The sequence below is a fragment of the Leptodactylus fuscus genome, chromosome 8 (genome assembly GCF_031893055.1).
Source record: "Leptodactylus fuscus isolate aLepFus1 chromosome 8, aLepFus1.hap2, whole genome shotgun sequence".
Classification (NCBI taxonomy): domain Eukaryota; kingdom Metazoa; phylum Chordata; class Amphibia; order Anura; family Leptodactylidae; genus Leptodactylus; species Leptodactylus fuscus.
Window position 1 is genome coordinate 70,552,057 of NC_134272.1, and position 18,196 is coordinate 70,570,252.

Here is an 18,196-nt window from a genome sequence, read left to right on the forward strand (position 1 = left end):
GGCCCCTGCACACAGTATTATCCCCCATAGTGGCCCCTGCACACAGTATTATGCCGCATAGTGTCCCCTGCACACAGTATTATCCCCCATAGTGTCCCCTGCACACAGTATTATCCCCAATAGTGGCCCCTGCACACAGTATTATCCCCCATAGTGGCCCCTGCACACAGTATTATCCCCCATAGTGGCCCCTGCACACAGTATTATGCCCCATAGTGGCTCCTGCACACAGTATTATCCCCAATAGTGGCCCCTGCACACAGTATTATCCCCCATAGTGGCCCCTGCACACAGTATTATCCCCCATAGTGGCCCCTGCACACAGTATTATACTCCATAGTGTCCCCTGCACACAGTATTATGCCCCATAGTGGCCCCTGCACACAGTATTATCCCCCATAGTGACCCCTGCACACAGTATTATCCTCCATAGTGTCCCCTGCACACAGTATTATCCCCCATAGTGGCTCCTGCACACAGTATTATCCCCCATAGTGGCTCCTGCACACAGTATTATCCCCCATAGTGGCCCCTGCACACAGTATTATCCCCCATAGTGTCCCCTGCACACAGTATTATCCTCCATAGTGACCCCTGCACACAGTATTATCCTCCATAGTGTCCCCTGCACACAGTATTATCCCCCATAGTGGCTCCTGCACACAGTATTATCCCCCATAGTGGCTCCTGCACACAGTATTATCCCCCATAGTGGCCCCTGCACACAGTATTATCCCCCATAGTGTCCCCTGCACACAGTATTATCCTCCATAGTGTCCCCTGCACACAGTATTATCCCCCATAGTGGCTCCTGCACACAGTATTATCCCCCATAGTGGCCCCTGCACAAAGTATTATCCCCCATAGTGTCCCCTGCACACAGTATTATCCCCAATAGTGGCCCCTGCACACAGTATTATCCCCCATAGTGGCCCCTGCACACAGTATTATACTCCATAGTGTCCCCTGCACACAGTATTATGCCCCATAGTGGCCCCTGCACATAGTATTATCCCCCATAGTGACCCCTGCACACAGTATTATCCTCCATAGTGTCCCCTGCACACAGTATTATCCCCCATAGTGGCCCCTGCACACAGTATTATCCTCCATAGTGTCCCCTGCACACAGTATTATCCCCCATAGTGGCCCCTGCACACAGTATTATCCTCCATAGTGGCCCCTGCACACAGTATTATCCTCCATAGTGTCCCCTGCACACAGTATTATTCCCCATAGTGTCCCCTGCACACAGTATTATCCCCCATAGTGTCCCCTGCACACAGTATTATGTCCCATAGTGGCCCCTACACACAGTATTATCCCCCATAGTGGCCCCTGCACACAGTATTATGTCCCACTGTGGACACCCATAAACAAATATTATACTCTGGGGTCTTTTCAAACCCCAGAGTATAATAATCGGAGACCCAGGGGGAGAAAAACATAAAAAACCTCTGTTACTCACCTATCTCCGACGCTGTTGGCTTCCAAAGTAGTCCATCTTCAATGGCGTCAGACATCACATGACCCGGGACGCAGGCCGGGGTCATGAGACGTCAGACGACTAGGCCAAAGCCTGCCTGGATCGTGGAGAGGTAACTAACAGTGTTTTTTCCGTTCCGCCAATCATTATACTTGGAGGTCTGAAAAGACCCCCCGAGTATAATGATAGCAGCGGCTGTCACCGGGCCCCTAATGTCCCGGGCCCTGTGGCAGCTGCCTCTGCTGCTATAGTTACGCCACTGTGTACGCTACCCAAAAGTAGCATCTGGGAAGCTTTTTAAAGGGCATCAAGGGAAGCACATTTATGTCATCATAGTCCAAATCGCGGTGTCTAATCCGAACACCCCTGTAATCGGTTTATATAACTGCCTGATCCTTAACTGAATGCCAAGTTTTGCAGCAATCTGACATTGCTATCAACAGATTTTATCTGTTTGTAGTTACTTCCAGTTCACACATATCACTTTTTCTGATGGTTAGAAGCAGATTAATCTAATCAATAAACATATTTTATCCTTAATCCTTTCCTGAGGTTAGGGCCAGGACTTTGGAGTCAGGAGGCCGAGCTACCTATTTTTCTACAGCCTGACTCTGACTCCTTGATAAATGTCTGACATTTATGGTCAGTCAGAGGCAGTAAAACTCCTCTAATTCCGTCAAAAAAAATATTGATTCCATTAATAAGAAAGTAAATATGTAACAAACGTCATATCTATTTAATGAGGCAATATTGCTAATAGAATGTAAAATATAATTTTAAATAATTCAGTAACTTTTGTCTTACTCAGACTCCACCCAAAACGGGCCATAACTCTGACTCTGCAGCCCCGATTGCAGCGCTGACCTTTACCTATATCTATCATAATACACCCAATATTTCCTACATGTGATATTTTTGATCTGGCAGCTACTTATAAGCCAAATCTAAGTTGAAATAACAAATCATGTAAAAACTTTTGTGTAAATCCAAGAAAAAAAATTAGGTCCCTCTACTAAACTCTTGCCTCAAAGCCACCAATTGTGAGCAGCTAAGTACTAAGATCTCAGGAGTGGGCAGAGAAAACTGTTTGGGTGCATTTGGGGTTCTTTGATCTCCTAGTTTCAGGGCACTTACTACTGCTGCTCCCCCTATTGTTCAACCCCTGGAAACCGGATATGGAATAGTCTAGTTCATAAAATACTTTTTTTCATATATCACATTTAGGAATTTATTAACAGAAAATGGGCTGGGGTCCTTAGTTCAGCATTCTCATCTCTTGGCCATGGAGGGGCCTGGTTACATAGACTGTCTTTTCATATAGAAGATACATCCTGTATTACATAGACAGCCCACTGACTTGAGGGGGTGCTGTGTAATGCTTAAAGAGGAACTTTCTTCAGTTGGGGCACATGCGGTTTTATATACCGCTAGAAAGTAGACAGTGTGCTGAATTCAGCGCACTCTTGGCTTTCACGATCTTTGCCCCCCGGTAAAGAGCTATCGGTGGCGGTACCGTAGCTCTTCACCGTAAGAAGAAGTGATTCTGACTATAGCGATGTACTGTGAGAGCGGTGAGGTACAGCGCTATGGACGCTGCTATGAGGAAGGGCGTTCCTGACTGTCAGAAACGCCCTTCTGACGGTGAAGAGCTACGGTACCAGCACAGATAGTTCTTCACCGGGGACACAGTACGTGAAAGACGATAGTGCGCTGAATTCTATGCACTGTCGGCTTTCTAGCGGTATATAAAACTGCATCTGCACCAAGATGGTGAAAGGTCCTCTTTAAAGGGATACTCAGGTGATGTTTTTTGACTCACATTATCTGAAAGACTATTCTTACGTTGTTTACTCACAAAGTCTTTCCTTATCCTGCTTTCACTGACTTCAATAAGTCACATGATCACGGTGTGACCTTTTTTTTTCTAGCATGGCTTGCTGTGCAACTAGGAAGTCTCTGTTTCCTGCAGATATTATAGAGAACTACTACACAACCTCTGTCCCCCTGTCCTATCTCTTCTGTCAAAATGTGTTGGCCGTACTTACTGTTCTGAACAGAGTGCCGGGAGAGGGACTGGACTCCTAGCAGTATAGTAATCTATGATACTAGGAGTCCCTGCCACCCAGCGACATACTGTTCTATAACAGAGTCCTTCTCTTGCCATACTGTTCAAACCAGTAAATCTGGCCAACACATGGACCAAGTTTTACAAAGATACTTTATAGTCAAGGGACCCTTCTAATAAATATTTAATGTTCAATGCAGAGAACCCTGTAAATACCCGTCCATTTGTTGCCAATGATACCCCCAACCAATGCCTAGAACGAAGGCAAGATGGTGTCAGACAAAGGGTAGTCATCCCTCAACCTCTCTGTTCTAGGTATAATCATGGTTCCCAATAGTTACAACCCTACCGCTAAGACACCAATGGCATATCTACAGTATGTTATCAGCAGTACGGTAAAATCCAAGCATCTCTGCTTTTTCCATAAAACTGTAAAATTACACGATGACGTCCCTTTAACAAAGCGTAGATGGTGTTCATTAAAGCGAGTTATTGCCGCATTACATGAAAGCCTCTGCACTTCCAAACAATCAACACAATAACATGCTGTAATGCTGTCAATACAGTCAGCGTAAAAAAAATGTGAATTACAAGTTTAATGTTCTTCTTAGTCATGTTCCCGTTCAGTCTCTCCAGCCATATAATTATTTCATATATTTTTTACCTAGCTATTATCAAACTCACCGCAGGTACCTGTAATTTTTGGCATTTTCTTATTTTACATTTACTTACTTTAAATCCAACTAATGATAGCTCTCTGAACAGAGATTAAGGTTTACAAAAATAAGGAAAGAAGCAAAATATACACAGATTGTAATTTGCGCTCATTAGACATGATTACATTGTGAGATACGCTGACGACTCCGCTTTTCACTGCAGCACTTAACACAATGGATGCAATGGATTAGAAAGTTGTTTCATGTTCTGCTTTCTTTACTAACTTATATTAATGGGGCATAGTCGTTTCTGCTCACTTGGGAACTTAAAGGGGTATCCCCTTCTCAAGGATCATATTCAGACTTGTAGCTGAAACTAAGTGAAGTGTTTTACCCAATGCCTTGCTTTATCTATTTTGCTCCATTTGTAAGATATAGCTAAATGTTTCTCCTCATTGTTTACAGCTGGTTGTCTAGGTTCCGGTCCTGCTCACAGGTCTGGATGATGAATCCTATATTCTATTCTGTCACTCTTACTGCATATTGTTTACAGCTGGTTGTCTAGGTTCCGGTCCTGCTCACAGGTCTGGATGATGAATCCTATATTCTATTCTGTCACTCTCACTGCATATGGATTTCAGTTTTTAAACCCAACACCAATGGAAGCATCAAAGGTGATGGTGGCAGCAGAATCCACAGACTGGTCGCCGAAGACCAGACAGTAATCGAGGGAAGGAAGCCAGCGGCTAGAGATGGAGGTCTGTGCTCTCTGGTCCACAAATCGGAATGTCAACAAGGTGGATAAAAAGTATGGCCGGGGGAGACCTTGGCTGGAAAGCCACGAAGAAGGGGGCTCTACTGGATCGTGTCCTGACCATTTGAACTTTGAGAAGTCATCGAGAAACCATTTGAGAAGTCACTGCTGGAAGAAGTGGTCATTGCGATCCAAAGGAAAGAGATGGGAAAACTAAGAGATTAGACAGAGACGTCTCCTTAATTGTGCACCTGAAGAAGAGCTTGTGGAGCTCGAAACGCTTTGTGCAGTAAGTTTTTTGTCCAATAAAGGTCATACATCTTATCCACCTTGTTGTCATTCCAATTTGTGGGCCAGAGAGCGCAGAACTCCATCTCTAGCCGCTGGCTTCCTTCCCTTGGTATTGCAACTCAGTCCCGTTCATTTACAGTAAACAGGCCTACGATGGAGTAAGCTGCAAAGTCAGACGTTGCCATAACTAAGAGTATGAAGTTATACCTGGTATGCAATGAAGGGAATAGAGTGCTTTATGCACCAAGGCCCCTTTAGTCAATAGCTTGGTGGGGTTGCTGGGAGTTCATCAATACAGGCCATCAATACTGAAGTCCTAAATAATCCCTTTAAAGGGTTGTCTAGTCCCAAAAGTATTTTTCATACTGATGACCTGATCCTGATCTGGGGTGTCTAACATCGCAGGTATTAACCACACACCAATCCAGTTATTGTTACGAGTTTGTCGGCAGTTTTCAACCTTTGCAATTCCGCCTAAAATTGTAGCTATAAACCATGCTGAAAAAACAAACGTTTTTCAGCCGGCTTGTCCCCTGGTCAAGTCCACTGCAGGAACCTGACAAGTGTATTCTTAGCTGTAGAGAGATTTCACACACAGTGGGGCAAATTTATTAAGACTGGCACAGGAAATTGGAGACTTATGAAGCGGCTGCAGCCTCTAGATACATGTGCAGGATGTCCCTGCTCCAGAATGGAAACCTACACCAGGTTGGGGTCCCACGTGGTGTAAATGTCACGGAAAAAAAACAACATTTTACAGTCACGGCAATGTGGATAGGATTCTAGCGAATCCCATCCCCACTTTGCGGTAAAATACACACAGTGCATATCCTGCGATTTCCAAAACTGTTGCGGTATATGAAATCACAGCATGTCAATTATACCAATACCGTTTTTTCCTGCACCGCTGTTTTGCTGCCAGACGCTATATGGGGCCTTAGCCCCAGGTAGGAACCGGATGTAGATTTCCATTCCGAGTTAGAATGAAAATCTACATCACCCCTCGTTCACATCTGCATTTGTATTACGTTCGGGGAGTATGCATGGGGACGGAATACCAAACGCATTTGCAAGCAGTGTGCAGTGAAAGCACACAGACCCCATAGACTGTAGTGGGGTCCGTGTTCTTGCCGCCAGATATCTGTACGGAATATGCAGACAGGAAAGTAGTTCATAATCAACTTTCCTGTCCGCATGATTTGTGGCGGGCAGCGTGCAGCCAGCACACGGACCCCATTATTGTCTATGGGGTCCGTGTGCTTTCACTGCACACCGCTTGCAAATGCATTTGGTAGTCCATTGGGGGGGTCCCCATGCGGACTGTCCAAACGGATTACCAATTGCTGATGTGAATGAAGGGTCAGAAAACTGATGTCAATTATAATAAATCAGTTGGGTCTAGGCGTCCCCACCCACGATCCCCACCACAGTCCACCTACAGTCTCAAAATACAGTGGCAAGGCAGGTATCGGGGATTGTGATGCACTTTTGGTGCAGAAAAAGGGCATCTAAGGGTGGGTTTACATCTGCGCCCCGGTCTCCGCTTTTAGGTTTCCCTTTTCTGCCAACAGGAGACAGAAACCCGGCAGACCGTGTCCACCCGTGAGTGTTTTGTGGTGTCTGCAGTGAAACCGTTTTATTTTAGCCAGACACAAAGTCCTGCAGAGACCATGGCGCAGGTATGAACCCAGCCTCAGTATCATCCCTCAGAAAACTGGCGAATAGGGAATGATAAATTCATCCCCCAATGTTTTTATTAAAAAATTGCAATTTTGTTTGAGCCCAAGACCAAAGTGAATCACAAGTTGGATATATAAAATGGAATATATAAAAAAAGGACTTCCTCCTGGATCCACTTCTGCTTTTTTCTATAAAAAAAAACTGCATCAAAAACTGCTGTGGTGTTTTACCAAAAAAATGCCGAGTGTGAATCCACCCATAAAGGGATCCTATTATTAGAATCCCTTTTTTTCTAACTAACACGTAGGAATAGACTTAAGAAAGGCTATTCTTCTCCTATCTTTAGATGTCTTCTCCACGCTGACATTCTGTAGATATTCCGTTTTCCGTCTTTATGCAAATTACTTCTCTCACAGTACTGGGGGTGGGCCCCAGCGCTCAAACAGCACTGGGGGTGTCACCAGTGCTGCAAGGGAACTCTCCAGCGCCGCCTCCATCTTCTTCAGGAATCGGCTTCTATGCGTTGTCTTCCAGCCTGGATTTCAATTTTCTTGCCAGCGGGCATAGCTGATTGCACCTGCGCGTGACCATTTTTTTGTGGCCACTTACGTAAGCTCTAGTAGTAAGTGGCCACAAAAAAATGGCCGCGCGCAGGTGCAGTTGCCTCTGCCCGAGCCGATTGCACATGCATAGAAGATTGAAGCCAGTTCCTGAAGAAGATGGAGGCGGCGTTGGAGAGTTCTCAGCCCCCAGTGCTGTTTGAGCTCTGGGGACTTCCCCCAGTGCTGCGGGAGAACTCATTTGCATAAAGCCGGAAACGGAATATCTACCGAACGGCGCTGGAGAAGACATGTAAAGGTAGGAGAAGAATAGGCTTTCTTAAGGCTATTGCTACGTGTTAGCCAGAAAAAAAGGGATTCTAATGATAGGATCCCTTTAACCATGTAACAATATGGAACGTGAAGCCCTGACTACTATACATTGTTACAAAACTTCTCCAGTGATTATACTATCACACATATACATTATTATCCGACGTCCCTGGATAGATTCTTCCGTTCTAGCTTTCACTTCAGAGTTTGTTGTGTTGAAATGATATTTTCATTGACCTCTACAAAGTTGTATAAGGCAATCTGGAACACATTCATAATCTACAACTGAAAAGTAACAATTATAGCCAGAAATAATTTCCTAAGAAATACCAGATGCAAAAATAGTAATTTCCACACACCACAATTATATTGTCAGCGCTGGAGAACGGCCGGGAATACTCCGTATGTATCTGGTGATGTATGAAATCCATGGAGCCAGGCAAGATGTGACAATGATATTTATATTGCTGGACACTTCACCAGAAACACCCGGACCAAGCACTGAAAAAAAGCGAAATATCTGAAGGGCTAATGTGTGCTCTATCGAAATGTCCACAGAACAATATAATTTGATGTTGCCCTTTATAAAGTGCATTTTCCTCAAGATCAAACTTCTTAATGATTATTCTTGTTGATAGGTTTGTGGAAATTAAGATTTGGTCCTTGAGCTTGACTTATAGGGAGCTTCAATGCGTGCCTGGAAAAGTTACAAGGGATGTGTCAGCTGGACCCCCTACGACATGTGAATTGCTTTGACTTTCCAGCAGTATTCTTCATGTGTATTGGTTTATTTGTAAGTCCATAGGTCTATATGATGTTGTCATTCATTTTGCTTCGTTCACATTTGCGCCGGTAATCCATTCGGTGAGTCCGCATGGGGACCCCCAAACACATTGGCAAGCGGTGTACAGTGAAAGCACACGGACCCCATGGACTATAATGAGGTCCATGTGCTTTCCGCACAGTCTCCGCACGGAACATTCGGGTAGAAAAGTCTTCATGTCCGCATCATGCAGAGACTGTGCGGCAAGCACACAGACCCCATTATAGTCTATGGGGTCCGTGTGCTTTCACTGCACACCGCTTGCCAATACGTTTGGTAGTCCATTCCGGGGATCCCCATGCGGACTTCCCCAAATAGATTACCGACGCAGATGTGAACGAGGTCTTAAATGAATTTGAAATCCTCTGCTTCTCTGTAAACAGCCATAGACAGAAATGATTGAATTGTTGCTGCTTGAAGACAGATTTAGGCTAAGGCCCCACATAGCAGGCCACAGCAAAAAAGCACTTCAGGAAAAAATGCGGCGACAACACGCTGTGGTTTTTTTCCCTCAGCGCATTTCATATAAAGTCCACAGAGGTTCCCTCCGTGAACTTTCTGCTTCCATTATATCTATAGGGAAACCACAAGGTATAATTGACATGCTACGATTTCTAAAACAGCAAGGGTTTTGGAAATTGCAACATGTCCACTGCGCATATTTTCAGGCATGAATGGCATTAAGGGTGATTTGGACACTAAACCCTTGGTCCGTTAGGACTCTGATCACCTTTACATTACGTGTTCTGTAAAGACAATAGAAGGCAGGCCAGGACCAGATAACATTACATGCCGGACACCAACAAAGCCCTAAAGATCTCATTGATTATAATGTGATCCATTGGGTTTCTAATAAGGCACCTGTCAGATTCCCAGATGGAAATATGGGGTTTGCAGGACTTTTTTGATCCAGAATTTCTGATGTAATCTGCACTGAAGGCTCTAACGCAGATGTGTATGAAGCCTAACTACAATCTAGAAATAAATATTGCTTTCTTGCTCCATTAATGCTTCCTTGTCTTAGAAAAGGATATTGTGACATCAAGACTGGGCAGAGCTGGCAGTTTGGCATGAAGACGCAATGCATCATAATGAAGTCATCTAAAGCCGTATCTAAAACAAATATAGATAGAGAGATTATCAGCAGTAATACATTCATTTAGAATTTCTTAGTTTTAATCTTCATTTTCTAATCTCAATTATTTCTTTATATTATGTCCAAAACCAGTATAACCAATGCCTATAAAAAAAGACAAATTGCTAAATTTTTCCTACCTAATCCTGGCCCCTTGAACTGCCCCTCTTGCCCCCATCAACTTACAAGACAACAGAAGGTAGAGGAGAGGGCTTTTAATTTTTGGAAAATCTTTTTCACATTTTTTTTTTAAATATCACAAAGTGTTACTAAAAACTTGTCAAAATAGTTTTCCCCCTCCGTTACAGTATTTTTATATAGTGTTGTGTCACTTGGGGGCTAGATGTGATTTTAACTTTTTATTACTTGACTTGACTTTTTTTATTGGCCTTTTTATTTATTATTTTTACATTTTTCCCCTCATACGGGCATAATACCTTAAGATGCACCCCTGGGGGCATCTTAATTGTACGTTTTTGTTTTTTATGCCCAATTTCTCCTGTAACTGATACAAGTAGCCCCAGTTACAGTAGGAATGTAGCCTCCTGATCATAATTGCAGAACTGATCTGGATTCTCTAGGACCCAGCAGCTCTTACAGTCTCTGGTTCCCGACAGATGACGTCACTGCCAGGTCAGAGAGGAGACGTATCATGGCGGCTCCAATAACTGTGTATCCAGCGCTCATTGAGGAACAATGTATTTGTACCATGGGATTGTGCAATGACTTCTTGTGTGGGATAGCTAAACAATGGGCGAGATAACTCTTTTTTTGCATACAGTTGTTTTCAAATTGCCTTGAAAGTCTTTGGGTCTATTCACATGGTTATTTTTGTATAGTCCAAACAGACAAACACAGAGCATATCAGTTTTTCGGAGGGATGTGTAAATGATCCATAATAAAATAGGACATGTGACCGGACCCATTTAATGTTACTGCTTTTAAATCAGCCATTTTTCACTGTAGTGTATAAGACCTAAGGCCTCATTCACACGTCAGTCCGAGTACTGTCAGTGTTTTCCATAGACAGCACACGGACCCACTGAATTCTTAGGGGGGGGGCAAATTTATTATGGGGGGAATTTTTTAAGGTCAGCTTTGAAATCTTCATTGCCATAGTTTGCACCAAATTCATCCAATGTTTCATTATGATAACTTTGGTCCAAGTATAAGTATTACATTTCTGTCATAAGATTTTATCCTACTTTCCATACAAACTCCTTAAAGGGATTCTACTATTAAAACTTTTTTTTTTGTAGATAAGACGTCGGAATAGCCTTTAGGAAGGCTATTCGTCTCTTACCTTTGGACGTGGTCTCCGCTGCACCGTTCCTTAGAGATACCGGTTTTTACCGGTATGCAAATGAGTTCACCCGCAGCGATGGGAGAAGTGTCTCCCAGAGCCGGCCCCTTCTTCCTCCGTCGCATCATCTTCAATGTCTTCCAGCGCAGGCTCGTAACTTCTAGCAGAGCAGAGCAGCCTGTGCAGGCGCACAGGTCACGGGAAAATGGCCGCTTGCACAGTATTGTTAGCGGCCATTTTCCTGTGTCCTGTACGACTGCGCAGTCTGCTCTGCTCTGCTAGGTTACGAGCCTGCGCCGGAAGAAGACATTGAACATAACACGGCGGACAAAGAAGGAGGAGGTGCTTGGAGACACTTCTCTGACAGCAGTGGGGACGCCCTCATCGCTGTTTGAGCGCTGGGGCACGCCCCCATCGCTGCGAGAGAACTCATTTGCATACCGGTAAAAACGGTATTTCTGAGGAACGGTGCGGTGGAGATCACATCTAAAGGTAAGAGACGAATAGCCTTTCTAAAGGCTATTTCGACATCTTATCCACAAAAAAAAGTTTTAATGGTAGAATCCCTTTAACAGAGTGAGATGGAGACAATTTTGAAACAACACAGCGTCCTGAGATCCCACACATTCTACACGGCCATATTTTTTACCTAGTGATTCATTCATGCTCGGCTCCAGTCGCATGGTTTCTAAGAAATGTTCCAAAATTTTCTCAGGATTCCCAGACATCACAGTGTACCTAGAAAATACAAAGAAGGGTTCTCCTTAATAACTATGGGAAAGATGTATCTGTAGATTCTATACAATTACTAGTATGTATGTAAGGGGTATACACAGCCGTACGTGGAGATACAAGTTTTAACTTTTTCTACTGAAAATTTTAGACTAAGTGCCGAATATTTGCAACTTACGATATATTGTTTCTTATTTCATTTCACACCAGATTTGGGGCCACTAAACCACTACATACAAAGTGAAGTCTGGTGTATATCTGTAGCTTCAGTGGCCCAATGCGCATGCGCTGCAAGTCGCCAGAGATGAGTCATGGACTCGGGTTACAGTAGATTCACACCTGCATAGTTGTTGCCATTCTTCTGGTCCATTGAAGGAAAAACCATTAAAAAAAAGATCCATTCTATGATGGGAAAAAGCAGACTATAATGGGGTCTATTGGGTGTGCCGAAAAAGTCTGGCTTATTGGTTTTTTTTGTTTGTCAGTTTTAGGCTGAGGCCCCACGTTGCAGAAATGCTGCTTTTTTTGTTGCAGATTTTGCAGCAGTTTTTTAAGTCAAAGCCAGGAGTGGATTGAGCAGAGTGTAAGAGCTTCCTAGAGATTTCCCATTACCTCTGTAGCCACTACCAGGTTTGGCTAAAAAAAAACAACAATGCAGCAATAAAAGCGGTGTTTCCACAACGTGAGGCCCTTCCTTAGGCCCGACCCCGTGTCCCGGAAACGCCGCTATTTGCTCGCGGGAAAAATCGCAGAGTTTTACAGTACTTTCAAAGTGGAAGGGATTCATGCGAATGCCATGCCCAATTTGCGGAAAAAATCACAGCGTGGACACACTGTGATTTACAAAACCGTTGCAGTTTTGAAAATTGCAGCATGTCAGTTATATCTACGGAAACGCCGGCAGCTTTCCCATAGATATAATTGTAACAGAAAGTCCGCAGAGGAAAACTCAGTGAACTTTCTGTTCAAAGCGCTGCGGGACCCGCCGAGGTTGTTCCCGCAGCACTTTAGCGTGGTGTTTCCAGCCTGTGGGGCCTTAACCTAAAGCTGTTGTTCATTTTCAACAAATAAATGTTATTGTTTGTATAATGAAAATTTGTATAATTTTCCAATATACTTTCTGTATCAATTCCTCTCAGTTTTCAGTGGCTTAACAATCAGTCCATGGCCATGTGACTAATCATGTAACTATACGATTAATTGCTGTTATTATAAGGAGTCCACACACGACCATGGACTGTCGTCACATGACCATGGACTGTCCGTCACATGACCGTGGATTGATTTTTATCCACTAGAAGTAAACAATGGATAACAACAAGGAAAGACGTTAAAAACCATGAGGAATTGATATAGAAAGTGTATTGCAAAATTGTAGAACTTTTCGTTGTACAAAGAATACATTTTTTTTTCTGAAACTAGACCGCCCCTTTAATTGTTACTAAACTAAACGGAGTGACAGATGGGTTTAATATTGTCAGCTGCAAAAGAACATTCTAGGGGTTTATTGGGCCTAAAACTTGTGATAATTCAGGAAATATAGGTTATAATTTGCTAAATAATTAGTTATATAGAGTTCTACAAGACTTTCTGTAAAAATTTCTCACAGCCTTCAGATCTCTCATGACTTTCATTGAGAAGGAATCTTCGTTGCTAACTCCCCGTGGATTAAATCTGTCCCGGTATTGTGATGGACGTACCGGACGGCTTGTAACATGACACAGTACTGATAACTGTATTGTGACGGGCCCCGCACCTCTGTGACCATCGCATGACCAGAACAGACGTAAGCAGTGAAGATTCCTACTACATGATGATAAACAATTTGGAATATACAGCATAAGCATATAGCAGTATAATACTTACTTATATGGGGACTGAGTGTTTACTTGAGCGGACGCTTGTTGTCCAGATGGAATTTTCTCCAACACCAAGACATCCTGATCATGTTCCTTCAACCTCACTGTATTTGCTTCAACATCCTTAAAAAATATGGAAGTCACAGAAAGTGCATTTGTCAAAACCTCTTTTTAGACATAGTATAATATCCCCCTTTTGACTCATACACAATAAAATGTCCCCCTTTTGCCCCCACACAGTAAAATAACCCTCTTTTGCCCACACAGAAAGTATAACGGTCCCATTTTGCCCCATGTACAGTATAATGGCCGCCCTTTTGCCCCCATACACAGTTTAAGGGGCCACTTTTCAGCCGTTTTGCCTCCACACAATATACCGATGAGCAATAAAATATATAAGTTAAAACTTACACGCAGGATTCGGTTGAAATCTTCTTTGTCTACCCTCAGGAAGTGGCAGTTGTCTTCTCGCAGGACAATGGACGCTGCCCGGGGAGCGTCATTCACTAAAGCCAACTTGCCAAAGTCATCTCCTTCATGTAAGGTACAAACCACACCCTGGAATAAAGGATAGGACGTAGTCATGAAAATCTGAATATTTACTCAAGATTATTAACCAATTATTGAGATATATGTATATATATAGATATATATATATATATATATATATATATATATATATATATATATATATATATATATATATATAGCCTACTGTGAAAGTTTGTGGATTTGGATGTTTGTGGGTTTGGATGTTTGGTCCTCAATCACGCAAAAACGGCTGAACGGATTTGCATGAAATTTGCCACATACATAGATAGGAACCCCGATTAAAACATAGGCTACTTTTTATCCCGGTAAATGACATCACTACACAACCACAGTGAAGGAATTTAGGTTCACACAACACTAAAGGACCTGTGATGACATCATCACAGGTCCTTGAGCCATTCTAGGATAGGATCATGCTAGGCAGTGGGCGGAGCTACACACTATTTTGTGGGCGGAGCTATATAGGATGACGCTGCACAATGTGAAAACCGAAGAAAATTGAGTCTCATGGAAGCTCAGGAGACTACAGAACATGCAGGCTTTGTGTGGGCAAGAGGAGTATATCGGGTGTAGAGTTTCAGTGAGTACGACGGGGAATGTGTTGTTCTTCCTCTGATGGGGAGGGGGGAGAACTTTGGCACATTTCAGCAACATCCATTCAGCCCTTTGTAACACAGAAGCTGCTCAGAGAGTCACATAACAAAACCCCTGTAATCACAATTGCCTGATGTAGCAGAGTTTAGGCAGTGCTGTAGCACACCTCTATAGGCTCTCCATATGCAAACATGTACATACAGCTGGGTATCCTATACATATGCAGCAATGTAGCAGAGCCGAGACGCGGGAGCAGGCTGATTGAACTATGGCAAATTTCTACAACATCCGTTCAGCCGTTTCCAACACAGAAGCTGCTCACACTGACATAAGAACACCCCTATAATCCAAATGGCCAGATGTAGCAGAGCTTAAGCTGCGCTGTAGCACAGCACAGTACGCTCTCCATATGCAGAGATGTACATACAACTGAGTATGCTGCAATGTAGAAGAGCCGAGACGCGGGAGCAGGCGGATCATCCACAACAGCAAGTGGCTAAATATAAGCGGTTCAGCGCCAACACCAACTCACAGACGAAGTCGCGGGCAGATGCTAGCTGATATATATATGTTAAGGGAGTGTGATAGACTAAACTTACAAGATTTTCAGCAATGCTGTTGTGACATCTATTAGACTACTCAGGGATTTCAAGTTTTGATCAGATTTTCAGGGGGAAAGTTTTTGAAGCTAAAAACAGAAGTGAACGAAAAAGGAGGAGAAGTACTGTCTGTTCTTTAGACCTCATCAAGTACATGGGGCAACCCGGACCGGACAGTGAAGCCGCAGACAGGCATAGATCACTATAATGCAAGGAGCCTTGTCTCCTGTATAAGTGTAGACTGGTAAATCTGGCCAATATACAGATCAATATTCCTGTTCGGATTGTACCATGACCATGGGGCTTTATAGTGTCTCACCCTTTATGATCCTGGTTTAGGCTTCAAAACCGCATAGGAAAAACGGGAATGTGTACATGAAGCCTTAGTGGAATCTACATACTACAGGTAATGGGAACATTTATTACCACATATTTCTTTTAAGAAGTCTGCTTAGTGATGGACAGCGATCTGGATTACCTTTAACAACTATATGGCAAAGTGCATGAGAACATAGTTAAAGAATGTGATTTTTGTCACAACTTATAGGGGTCTGACCTCAGGATCCCACTGACTCAGAGCATGAATTAGTAGTCCTCACTTTATAATTGGTGGATGTTCGACGTCTGGGACCCCCAGTGATCCTGAAAATGGATTGGATGCACCACTGGTTTATTTTTTTTCCTTCACAGGAGAGACCCTGCAGGTAAAACTGAGAAGGGGATGCAGTGCTAAAGTAACAATGCCTCTCCTTCATTCTCAGGATTGGTGGGGATACCAGTGGACCAAATCTTAAAGTGATGGCGCACACCAAATATGGGCTCGTTCACATCTGCGTTGTGGTGTCCGTACTGCAGGTTTCCGTTTCCTGCCTAAAACAGAGGCAGGATATGGAAACCTGCAGGAGTCTCTCTCACCCATTCATTTGAATGGGTGAGAGAGATGTCCGGCCGTGAGCGGCGGTGAGCGTTTTGCGCTCTCCACCGCGAAACCGGGTTTTATAATCCGGACACAGAGTCGGACATAAAGTACTCTGTGTCCGGATAAAAAAAATCCGGTTTCGCGGCGGAGAGCCTAAAACGCTCACCGCCGCTCACGGCCGGACCCGGTCTGAGCTTTCCGACTTCTGGCATGCAGAAGACGGAAAGCTCAGAACGGAAAGAAGAACGCAGGTGTGAACCTAGCGTATGCTGTACAAGTGGATAATATGTCAGAAAGTGCAATACCTTCCCATAGATGACCACATTTACGGATCCCTTTAAGATGATGTACCAGGAGGTCCCCTCTTCTCCTTGGTTAAACACTGCAAATAGAAATCATCATCAATTAATTGTCAGCTTTGCTAAAATGTACAATATGTAATAAAGGGGATCCCCTATTCAGGATCCCTCCCCTCTATTAGGCAGGGCACTACACTGCCGCATGGATGGACTGCCATGTATTATATAAATACCTATTCATTTGTATTACCACTATTCTAAACATCCATAACTTTAACCCCTGCAGCAACAGATGACCACCTGGTGTTTGGGAACACTGTACTTGGCTTCCTTCTAACAGGACTAGACTTGAATGAAGAATCAACATGTTCCTTTCAACTCCTCCTGGGATCAGCCTTCAATATCAGATCGAAGGAGATTCAAGACCTGGCAACCCCACCGATCAGCTGATTGCAGAGTCTGCAGAATTTGGATGAGACCTGAGGCCGCTTCACTGCATATCAAGCGCACCCCACGGTGTAGGGGCTGTAAATGATATTGCAGTTTAGATTAATATGCCCGATTTCACATCACATGCCTGTGACATGAGAGCGGAGTGTGTCGTCCGAGTGCTATGGCCACTTCAATCAGCAGGGGTGCTGAAAGGATGAAAGGAGACTAGTGGATTAGAGGACTTGGTGTGTCATATTTATCATTACTTTACGCTAGATATCTGGCATAAAAAGTCACAAACCTCTTATTTGCAACTTTTTAAACACCAGTTACGAAAATAATTGGCCCAACTGGTGTTTAAGATCATCTGCACCATCTTAATGGTGCAAATTATCAGTGACATCCATGCCAGTAACAAGCTAGCGTAGAGTCCAGCACAAATGTGGCAGAAAATGCGCCATATTTGTGAAGAGACGGGTACCTCCTTATAATTGGGTCGGCTGTTCCGCCAGAGACAGAATATGAAGATGCCGTACAATACACCAGTCTTCATAAATATGTCTCAGTGAAAGTTGGGTAAGTGGATCAGGTCTTTCTCACTACATTTTGGATATTACATCATGTTAAAAATGGCCTAATAATGATAAGAGAAGGATTTCGCAATTTGGAATATATTGGGATTTAAGTTAATTTTTGTCCCGAAATCTAGCACTAGTCAGTGATAAAATTCTTTGTGCTCATCTTCTCAAGTTCTAAGACAGGTCGGAGCTTCTGATCACAGATGTTGGTACAATTCCACTTACGGACTGTTCCCGCCTTTGGGTGAGATTCAAAGATTAAAAATCCGGCCAATTCCCGTTTAACCTTCAAGAAAGGACACAACAGAAATAAATCTACAGCCAAGGTTGTTTCTTTCAAGCACTGCCATAAAACAGACCACACAGAACTAAAAGAAGAAAGATCTCAAGGCAAACTGAAGGTGACCAACCGTGGTGGAGAGATGAGATAAGGCTTTAATGTGAATAAGTTCTTCAAAAATAATTTCTAGATCATCTGCCGTCCTCTGGCCAGGCCTGAGAATGGGAAACACAAATGGACAAATTTTAGAATAGAACAGAATAGAAACAACCGTATACTCAAGAAAC

At 43.4% G+C, this 18,196-nt stretch overlaps 1 protein-coding gene across 5 annotated transcripts in view; it reads right to left on the reverse strand.

The window, feature by feature from the left end:
- The window catches only part of RAPGEF4 (Rap guanine nucleotide exchange factor 4), a 207,868-nt gene that overhangs the window by 44,978 nt on the left and 144,694 nt on the right, over positions 1–18,196 (reverse strand). For all 5 annotated transcript variants that reach the window (XM_075284118.1, XM_075284117.1, XM_075284119.1 and 2 more), the window contains 7 exons: positions 18,040–18,124; positions 17,855–17,915; positions 16,626–16,702; positions 14,068–14,214; positions 13,664–13,779; positions 11,715–11,803; positions 9,662–9,740 (listed from right to left, as the gene is read on the reverse strand). In XM_075284118.1, coding sequence (XP_075140219.1) covers positions 9,662–9,740; positions 11,715–11,803; positions 13,664–13,779; positions 14,068–14,214; positions 16,626–16,702; positions 17,855–17,915; positions 18,040–18,124 — 654 coding nt within the window. The remainder of the gene's footprint in view (positions 1–9,661; positions 9,741–11,714; positions 11,804–13,663; positions 13,780–14,067; positions 14,215–16,625; positions 16,703–17,854; positions 17,916–18,039; positions 18,125–18,196) is intronic.